Source organism: Triplophysa rosa, linkage group LG23 (genome assembly GCF_024868665.1).
Source record: "Triplophysa rosa linkage group LG23, Trosa_1v2, whole genome shotgun sequence".
NCBI lineage: Eukaryota > Metazoa > Chordata > Actinopteri > Cypriniformes > Nemacheilidae > Triplophysa > Triplophysa rosa.
In genome coordinates, this window is record NC_079912.1 from 5,255,737 (window position 1) to 5,266,326 (window position 10,590).

Here is a 10,590-nt window from a genome sequence, read left to right on the forward strand (position 1 = left end):
TGAGGTTGCTCAAAAATTTGTGGGTGCTTAGCACCTTTTGAACCCCAGAGATGGACAGGCCATCTAGACTTTAGTCACCTTGAGTAATTTTTGTGATATTTTTGGTCAACATTTTCTCACCTGATTATTTGTTTTTGTTATCCCTCGATGTGGAGCATGTTTAAGTGTGACAGCTATCATGTCCTCCACACTCTGGGACTTGTGTTGTGGGTACACCTTACTGCTGGCACCTTCAAACAATATAGCTCATGTAACTTGTGAATGCCAATCTCTATATTTTGTCAAAAACAATTAATCTATAATGTTGTAATGCACTTTTTGCAACCCTGGATACGGAAAGGTTTTTGTGAGTAACGTTGTGAACTTACGTATAATTACATCATTAATCAGCAGAGGCTGAAATGGTCGTTTCTCTTTTCTCCCTTTGTAGCTGTAATTGGCCCATAAGGCATTATGTCCAATTTTGCGGAGCATTCTCCTTATGCCATCCCCCAAACTGGCTCCACTCTGAAGACAAAGGTATCGAATCTACAAACAATGACAATTATTAAAGCATAGTGTAATTAGTTAATGGATTAAAATTGCAAAGTATGATACATGTGTTTGCACATACAGTCTTTTTGCGGAAGTCAGCATCTTTTAGCTGATCGCACAAGTCCTCTAACTCTGCCACAGTCCTACAAGGCTCCTCAAGCACCTCAGTTAGGTCGGAGGCAGACGCGCTGGGCCGGCTCACTGATTGCTGGATTGTTCCCAGTGCTGTTTTAATATCAGCATGGATTTGTTCCAGTTTCAGACATATTCTCCTCTCCAAACCTTCAAATAACTTGGACATTTCTGTGAAAATGTCAAAAATCAATTATATGAAAAACACATATTAAATTATGGGGCTAAGCCTAAAATAATATGGGGAAAAGAATGGGACCCATAACATCGGGACCATATTCAACTAATCTGTGACTGTTACAATCAGAATGTTTGTTCAGTTAATACTCTGAGCAAATGGAACATTTACATTTTCTAAAATGCACATTCTTTCCAGATCTGTATAGACCATTTTCGCAAGATGTAAAAAACACTGGTCCAGAAGCACTTGACCTGTTTCAGACCTGTTTTTCACCCAGTTTCAGTTTTTTGTCTTTCTTTCTTTTTTAATTTCACATAGCCATTTCACATAGCCTGTTATTACATGTTAAAATGTTAATGTAACATTTTTATTCACTTAAATGTTTTGTTGTATTATGTTGTTTTGACAATGATGGTGTTAAAAATGAAACAGGATCATTCTGGACGAGTGTTGTTTATGTCTTGTAAAATGGTCTATATCTGTAGAAAGTTTGATATTTATTAAATATTGTTACTGTGTCTTTTGTACCTTGAACCTGCTGAGTTGTGGAACTGGAGCGATGTTGCTGTGGCTGGAATGTTGAGGTAGAAGGAACTGTAAACACCACAAAGAATGCATATTCATTCAAATTGTGTTTGTACAGACTGTTCAGTTTGACCTGTTAGCAGCTAGAAATGTTGTTTTTGAACATTTTCATATTCTTCAATTAAATTCAAGTTAATTTGTATAGCACTTTTCACAATACTGTGTATATTGTTTCGAAGCCGTTTCATTTTAATACTGTCTTGTTCACTACCTTGAACCTGATGATTTGTCGAACTTGGCTGAGTAGGATGAACTGCAAACACAGCACAAAAAAGAATAATATTCATTACAAATTGTCCTCTCTTTCATACATAAAAAATACAGAGACCCTAAATGTACAATATCAAAATCCTCTTAAATTGGTAAATGGGGATTTTTGGAACAGGTCAAATGCAGATAGCACCTTCTATTTCTAAAAAAAACACTTTCTGCTTAGATTTAAAATAATTAATCAAAACATAATCATTTTCAAGCAACACAAACAGAATAGTTATAATTTGTTTTAAATTATGCAATAAGTGTTTTTTTATGTTGACAGTATAAAAAAATGTGAATGCTTTCTATGACATGTATTTCATATCGTAGAAGGAATCTTTTTTCTTTAAAGGCAGTGCTAAATATTTTGTCTAGTGCAGATGTTAATTTTAGGTTGGAACCTAGAATTTATTTCACAGAAGGTGAGACAGGTAAAATGTCTCTCTCACTTGAAGCAAGTATGACTAAAATAACATGATAACATTTGTTTTGTATTTAAGACCCCATCAAATCAACAATGGAGTATTAAGTAACCTTTAAGACCAAATACTGTAAAATTTGAAACATTTTAGGAACTTCTTATAATTCTTATAATATCTACCTTATAATTTCAAGGTGACGATATATTTTTTTTCCAAAACTGCTTCAAAATGCATTTTCAATTATAAAATCAGAAAGTATTCTGTTATTACTGTTAATAGTAACATTTAAACCAAAAATGTACTTACAAGAAGGTGCAGTGGGCAGCATCAAACAAGGTTGTTTTTGGTTTTTTCTTTTTGGAACCAGCTCCTCCCTGGTGAAAAAAATATATACTTTATTGTATTTCAAATATATTTTATTTTTAAACAATAAACTGTAAATATACTAACAAAATATAGCACAGTTTTAAATATATTAAAAGTATTTTAGTAACATACTTTTACTTAATTTTTACCATTAAACTTCAAATCTACTTTTAAAAAGTTTAATTTAGTATATTTTTTAAAAGTACATTTTATAAAATATACTAAAAGTGAAAGTTTTGTACAATTTTATAAATGTATTAATTTTAGATTTATTTTAAAATATATTTTAGGTATATTTTAACTGTATGCTCGAAATTATCATTGTCACAATACACTGACAGCATATTTTAAAAATACTTTTTTTGAATATATTTTGAAGATGGAGTATATTTAAAATACATTTTGAAGTTATTTATGTTAGGAACTCACTTCATATCTTCACTACAAAAAGTGTTAAAATGTTTGAAAGCCTGCCTTACAATATACTATATTTTCAATTAAATATATGTATTGCAGAAATGTGCTTGTAATGGCGCGTTTTAAGTTCAGTTATGTTTATTTTGTTAATACTGTCAAAGAATGATGTTACAATCATAAATCCTTCAATAGAAAGTTGCCAATGCTAATACTGTATGGCGCACAGTGTCATACACAGAAATAAATTAATAAAACTTTTGTCAGTAAACACATTATAACATTACTTATGCAAAGTATGTAACATTCAACAAAATAAAAATAAAAAAACATTTAAATGGTATGCCATATGCACAGTGAATTATGGAAACATGTTTGGGATTTTTAACAGTTACCTGTTTTTCACTGGTAAATGTTTTTACAGGAATCCGTTTTTAGTCTCTTTCAATATTGTTCGGAATAGGACTGACATACATTTTGTCCTTAGACCTAACCATTACACATTTACGCTGTAATGACTGAGGATGTACAGCAAATACATTATTAGTGTGACACACTTCAGTTAGAAATGTACAGGGTATATTTAACTGAACATCCCTATAAACCTGTCTTCCACTCTTGGCAAGCTCCTTAACTAAAACACAGAATCTATTTGTAGTAGATGCAGAAGAGGGCTCATTCACAGATGTGTAAGCCACCAGTGTCATGATTTCACAGAATGTTCCATCACTTAACTGTACAACAGAATTATTTCTCTTTTTAAGAGTCGTGTTATTATATGAATGATAAATAACACTGCTACAAACGAAACGGTCATAAAATAAACCTAAATGTACCATGTCTCCTGTGAAATGTTGAATAGCCATCCTCTGCAGCATAGATGTTCTGGCTTTCTTTGGGCAACCAAAAGCTTTGACCTTATTTGGAAACTCCTTTGACATTTTTGTTAAGCCAGGTCTACCTTGGAGTTTGTCAAATAATTTTCTTATGTTGTCATTAGCATTTAACATTATAGTCCCTGCTTTTGTTGAAAGACCCCTCCACCTAAGGAATCTCTTTACTATTTGATCAGAAACATGTGTTGTTCCATTAAAAAAATTAAGCAAAGTCCCATTGAATGATTCAAAAGGAAATGTGGATGTTGCCCACAATGGTCCCCAGTTATGCACACTTGCTGCCAAGTGCATTAACAAATGTACATTGAAAGAGGCATTTCTAGCACCATAAAGCTTCTCAAAATTACGCACAAACTTTCGAAGAGCTTGTTCTGCTTTATCCACATGGGTCACTTTGATTGCATCCTGCAGAAGAGTGTGAATTGCAAAAACAAATAAAAAAAGATGACTCCAGTACTTCTTTTTTAAAATGCCACTCAAAACAGGCAAAGCATAAAACAACAAAAATGACCTCCATTCAGATGCCTTCCAGAATTTTCGGTCCTTAACTGATCTTGGTGCCCTTGTGACCTCCACAGGTGGGCTAATGGCCAACAGGGCCTTGTCTATGTCACTGACCTTGGAGCCCAAGTACCATTCCTCTTTATGGTGCTTACTATCTAACCACAGAGATGTAATCTGTTTAGTAACACCAAGGCAAACACAGTGCTGGTAGTCTGGAACAAATCCAGTGATCATGTTAAAAGTCTCAAGTTCCATGAGAGGGGATGGGCCTTTCACACCCATTATTGGTTTCTCAGGGGTTGCCAGCATTGCATGGCGGAAATGATCTGTGTCTGTCCTTAAAGGTGGTTCTGGGGTTTCCCATACGTATGGACCACCACCATAGTGGAGGCAGAAGTCACAACCGTATTTTCCGTTAAACTGTTTTGTATTTTTCAGGAGGGGACGGGCAACTGAATCTGCGGTGCAGAGGAGTGAATGAATTTTGCTTGTGTGCTCTGTGTTTTCAGAGTCCCTCCATTTAATACCAACCTGTTCTAGTTCTTTGATCTGGGCAACAAAAGCAGTTAAAAATGTAATCATATTTGGCTTGCTGTTACCAAGCCATAAGCATGGAATGCATATATTTGCTTGACGATCTTTTGGAGACAGTTCTATAATTTGACACTGGATTGGCCATATCTGAACATTATTACTTTTGAAAACTGGAATTCCATCACAATTCCACAAGATTGAAAGGTCATCAGCCCCTAGTTGTCTACTTTGCTTGATTTTTCGATATTCTGCCCCACACTGAATATCAGAAAGAATGCCAGGATTTGATTCCTTTCTATTTAAATGTATATCATTTTTTTCCAAAATGTCCACTATTTGGGCTGATAGGCTAAGAACAAGAAAGTAAGACCCAACTCTTAGGTTGTTCTCAATGTCAAATTCAGCATTACAAGAAGAACAGTTTTTCGGTGCTATCCCAGTGGGTCCCATGTAGTTTTCACAGTTGATGCAACAGAAATGGGGCACATACTGGCCAAACTGTCCATAGGCTTTATGAAAAAGGTATGAGGTTGCTGGCACTAAACCAGGGAAATGTTCATTAAACAATGTAAGAAGATCCTGAAGTGCTACACCTGTCAAATTGTGCCTCAGTACATATGACATGAGTAGGAGTAGACTCTGTCCCTTTGTGAGAGGAGCACCAGGGTATACAGGATCGTCATCTTGCTGTTTCTATAAAAGAGAAAATGTATCATATTTACACCTACAGCAATATTAAACAGAAATGCAGTAGCACTGACAGTGTTATTGTTGTTATAAAGACAGTTTACACTGCCACAGGGTTAAATACTGAATTTAAGCTTCCATTCATTAGTAAATGCCGTAGACAACAAGGTAACAACAACTAAAAATCAGGGATTTATTTAAAAAAATCGTTCAACATTTACAATTGTTTAACCAATACAACTGAACATTGTTTGTTCAGGGCATTAGCTAATGTTAACAGATACGTTTCCTTTTATAGATGTTTTAGTACATGCTGAATTTAACATGACATTAACATGACATTTTTCCCCGGGCGCTGCAGTGATAGCTGCCCACTGCTCCGGGGGTACGTGTGTTCACTACTCTCTGGATGGGTTAAATGCAGAGGTCACATTCCGTTGCCTTGTACCTTCGTACATGTGCAATGACAATAAATTGAATCTAAATCTAAAAAAAAAAAAAAATTAAAAGTTGTGATTCCTGTTAGCTTTGTTAATTAATGGAAACAGATGGGTTATTAAAAAGTGTTACTGTCACCATGAACAAGCAGCATGCACAGATCTGTAATTACACAGTACCTTCAATAGGTTTGAGTCTTCATCTCCATCTTGGCTTTTCTCCTCTCCGACTCTCTGTTGTTCACCATCATGTTCCTCTCTGTCCTCTTGTTCATCTTCCTCTCTGTACTCCTGTTCATTTCCATCATCTTCCTGTCTGTCCTCTTGTTCATCTTCATCATCTTCCTCTCTGTCCTCTTGTTCATCTCCATCATCTTCCTCTCTGTACTCCTGTTCATTTACATCATCTTCCTCTCTGTCCTCCTGTTCATTTCCATCATCTTCCTGTCTGTCCTCTTGTTCATCTTCCTCTCTGTCCTCCTGTTCATCTCCATCATCTTCCTCTCTGTACTCTTGTTCATCTTCCTCTCTGTACTCTTGTTCATCTTCCTCTCTGTCCTCTTGTTCATCTTCATCATCTTCCTCTCTGTACTCCTCTTCATTTCCATCATCTTCCTTTCTGTCCTCTTGTTCATCTCCATAATCTTCCTCTCTGTCCTCTTGTTTATCTCCATCATCTTCCTCTCTGTACTCCTGTTCATTTACATCATCTTCCTCTCTGTCCTCTTGTTCATCTCCATCAGCATCCCCTCTGTCCTCCTGTGCACTTCCATCATAATCTTTGCTTTTATGTTCTGTCTGCTTAAACCTTCTCACCTTTCCAGATATCACATCGTGTTTCCTTTTTTCTGTCTCTCCCTGCTTATTTTTGTTACAGTCTTGCTGCCTTCTTTCCATTTCTTTGCAAGTATTTGCATCAGGAGGTGTTATATGAATCTGAGACAAATGTATGGCAAAAAAAAGTGCAGTTTCATAAGTGCAGTAATAAAACAGCAGTAGCATCTAACAACAGAAAAGCAGTATTTCAATCGGACAAATATAAACTAAAAATAATTTAATAAACAGCCTACAAACACAGTCTGTGGCTCTGAGTTGCGCTAGGCTCGACCTATACAGTCTAAACGTTTTGATTAAATATAAAGGTTATAAAACATGCTTTCTGTTGCGCATAAACATTTTTCTCTAAAAAACATACCTTTTCACAAACTTTTCTTCTGTATAAAGATGATATAGGTACTGGAGATGTACAAAGAAATCTCTTGTATGATAATTTTTGTGGTTTCTGCAAACACAGTACAAACAACATTAACTTTAGTTTAAACAGATATATTTATCCATAGTACCTGTAATGTTTTATGTTTAACCTTGTTAACTTTCAGTGATCTTGAGCACACATTTTAGAAACACTTTGCAGCTTTTGCCTGGGCAAAATGTTATTTTTGACCCGAAAGTTACATTATATGACATAGTCTTGAGTCGAATTAATACTTATAATACTAAAAATAATACAAGTAAATTAAATGTTACTTTATTAAAAATATATATAAAATTCAATTAACCAAGATGTTTACCATCAGATTGGCCCAATCCTACAGCTACGGCAATAACCCACCTACTGTATATATTGTGTTTTTTATATAAAATAAAACATCTTGTTCATATCCTGCAAATTGATATTTATATTAAATATTTACCATAAAAGAAAAGGCACACATCACATACAAAATAAAATAATATATGTATACTATATACTTATTTAATTGTAAAAAGTACTTACATTTTTTATTGCTTTTATTTAATTATTTTACAAGATGTAATTCTATAAAATACTATAGTACTGTAATAAGATTTTAACAAAGTATATTTACTAATATACAGTACACTTGAACTTACTTCAATTTATTTAAATAATGGTTTTTTTATGATTAATTATGATTTTTGTTTACCTGTTTTTGACGAAGTTTTCTGTATTTTGTTGTTCTTGGGGTCTCTGGTTGAGTCTCATCGGAATTCAAATGTCTCTTCAGGTTTCTTTTTGATGACATGATGATTTCAATGTAGTCTGTTTACAACTCTGACTTAGACTGAATTTGAATTTGGCGCTAAATTCTGTGCATAAGATTTGGAGCTCACTGCAGCCAATCAGAGCTGTGACGTCTGACGGTGCACGACTGCACGTTTGATGTTTGCGGCCACAGGCAGTTACTCGCCGCCAGCGTTCTGCAGGTGAATAAAATTGACGTCGCGATGTTGTTCCAGTTCGCTATATATTACTTGTTTAACAAAACACTACAAGTGGAAAGTACATCGCTTATTGTTGGGAATTTGGACCAGTTTAATCAAGTGACTTCGCAGCCTGACCTTGATAGCGATGATGACTGGCTCGAAATAAAATGGCCCACACGAAAAGAACCTGAGTAGACAGTAGCAGCTAAAGTTCTGCTATTTGGAGGTGAGTTTACATTTTCCAGTTATTTTTCGTTTGCACTACTAAGTTACTGTTTTGCTTAATTGTGTCGTTTGATTGCACTGTAATAAGCAATCACAGACCCGATAAGAAAATCAAGTACATATCAATGTTTTGGGGAAATATGTTTATTTTGCCTTATTAGCGTTACTTGTATGTAACGTTGCGTTGATATAGTCGTTAAAATAACAATTTAGGAACATATTAGTCAAAAAACATTCCTTGGGATTAGATTCAGTGCGCATGTGCAGTGTTAAACAAGTTTGAAAAATCGAGCAAACGTATGTCTTCTTAAGCTTTTCAATGCCTTGATATTATTTCGTCAAGTAGTTATCAAAAAGCTACATTCCATTTTGATGAACATGCGATGCACTGAAAGTGCAGAGTGTCGTCCTTGTGTATTAACACTATCTGTTGTTATTATGTCAAGCTTTTGCATGTTTACAGTTTGTCTGATGATTATAAAAAGGATATACAGGAGTGTACTTTGACAACAGTGCGTTTGAGATAGATATTTGGGGTTTGTGAATTGAATTGCATTGTTATAAACCCAAACTGTTACCTTAAACATTCCTCTCAAATATTCAGTCATTAGTAATATACAATGTCATTCAAAAAGGATCACAACTATGTTAATGGAGTGCTTTTTATTGTAACTTGTACTGTAGTGTAGGTACCTACTGATACTGTATAGGTAGCTTGGGTTGATGTGTAGCTTAAATGTATCTTAAGCACATTGTCATACTGCAGTTTCATGGTAGCTTCACCAACGCTGTGAAATACTATTCCGGTTTGCATGCTGGTGTAGGCTAAACTTCTCTGTTTCTCACATTACATCAGATTCATTTAAAGACCTTGTCACCAAAAAGAATTTATTCATTTTGGGGAAAGATATATGGAACAAGGAAGAAAGCATGGGTGAAAAAAAAAGAACAAAGAAAATGTTGGAGACCAATGTGGTGGAGGCAAAAAAAGCCAGGCTGGTGAGTAAAAGTTGAATTTGCATATTTTTTTACAAATGCAGTTTTAACTGCATTTGTGTTTAAAAACATAGCTTACTACTAGCTTGCTTATATGTGACCCTGGACAACAAAACCAGTCTTATGGGTCAATTTTTTTAAATTGAGATTTTTACATAATCTGAAAGCTGAATAAATAAGATTTATATCGATGTATGAGTTGTTAAAATAGGACAATATCTGGCTGAGATACAACCGTTTAAAACTCAGGAATATGAGAGTGCAAAAAATCTAAATATTGAGAAAATTGCCTTTGAAGTTGTTAATCAGGGGCACTGTGGCAGACCATCCACTCACAAAAATAAAGCTTTTATATATTTAAGGTAGGAAATTTACAAAATATCTTCATGGAACATGATCTTTACTTAATATCCTAATGATTTTTGGCATAAAAGAAAAATCGTTAATTTTGACCCATACAATGTTGTTTTGTCTTTTACTAAAAATGTTCCCGTGCTACTTAAGACTGGTTTTGTGATCCAGGGTCACATATGCTCTCTCAAAAAGTGAGGTATATAACATGCCCAGCTACTTTCTTGTAGGCTTTTGCACAAGACTTTACACTCTCTGTGATTAGCTATCAAAACTATATTGAGTGCTAAGTTCTCATGCAGTAATGTATTAGTCACTACAGAGTTATTATAGGATCCCCACCAAATAGACAGTGTGAGGATGTCAGTAATTGTTCATGTTGTTTAATTTTACATTGTCTTCAGGCAAAGCCAACCAAGCTCAAAGACACAGCCAGAAACCAGATGCTAGAAAATTTAAAGAATTCCCTTTCCCAAAAAAGGGTCCAAGACACACAAGATCACCACACGAGTTCTGAGGATGAATTTCCACAACATCTTCACTGTGTAAGTTTCCTTTTGTTTTTAGTGTGCTTTATATGCAGGACTTAAGTTAAAAAGAATGGGACACAATACATACCCTTTATGAACTAAAAATAGCATCATCTTTATACGTGTTGGTTATTGACTTATTGAGAACAGGGGTGCGCTTACCAAAAGCATTGTTAGCCAGCTTTTGTCACATGTTCCATCATTGCCAGCATAGTTCAACAATTCTTGTGTTTCCCTGAAACATTTTTTCCTAAATTAAATTAAACTGTGTAAATAAAACGTAACAACAGAGAACACATATATGACAGTTGTCTT

The 10,590-nt window shown here is 34.7% G+C and overlaps 1 protein-coding gene and 1 long non-coding RNA gene across 2 annotated transcripts; both read right to left on the reverse strand.

Annotated features, from left to right (window-relative positions):
- Positions 1-374: 374 nt before the first annotated feature.
- Positions 375-1,687, reverse strand: LOC130547412 (uncharacterized). The gene is made up of 3 exons (XR_008961879.1): positions 1,376-1,687; positions 698-837; positions 375-528 (listed from the first exon to the last, which is right to left on the reverse strand). It is a non-coding gene; the product is annotated as an uncharacterized LOC130547412 (long non-coding RNA).
- Positions 1,688-4,174: 2,487 nt separating this feature from the next.
- LOC130546654 (uncharacterized) lies at positions 4,175-6,844 on the reverse strand. Its single transcript, XM_057322016.1, has 4 exons — positions 6,128-6,844; positions 5,051-5,516; positions 4,297-4,747; positions 4,175-4,190 (listed from the first exon to the last, which is right to left on the reverse strand). Exons 1-4 carry the CDS (start codon positions 6,842-6,844, stop codon positions 4,175-4,177), a joined length of 1,650 nt encoding a protein of 549 aa, XP_057177999.1.
- Positions 6,845-10,590: the final 3,746 nt, after the last annotated feature.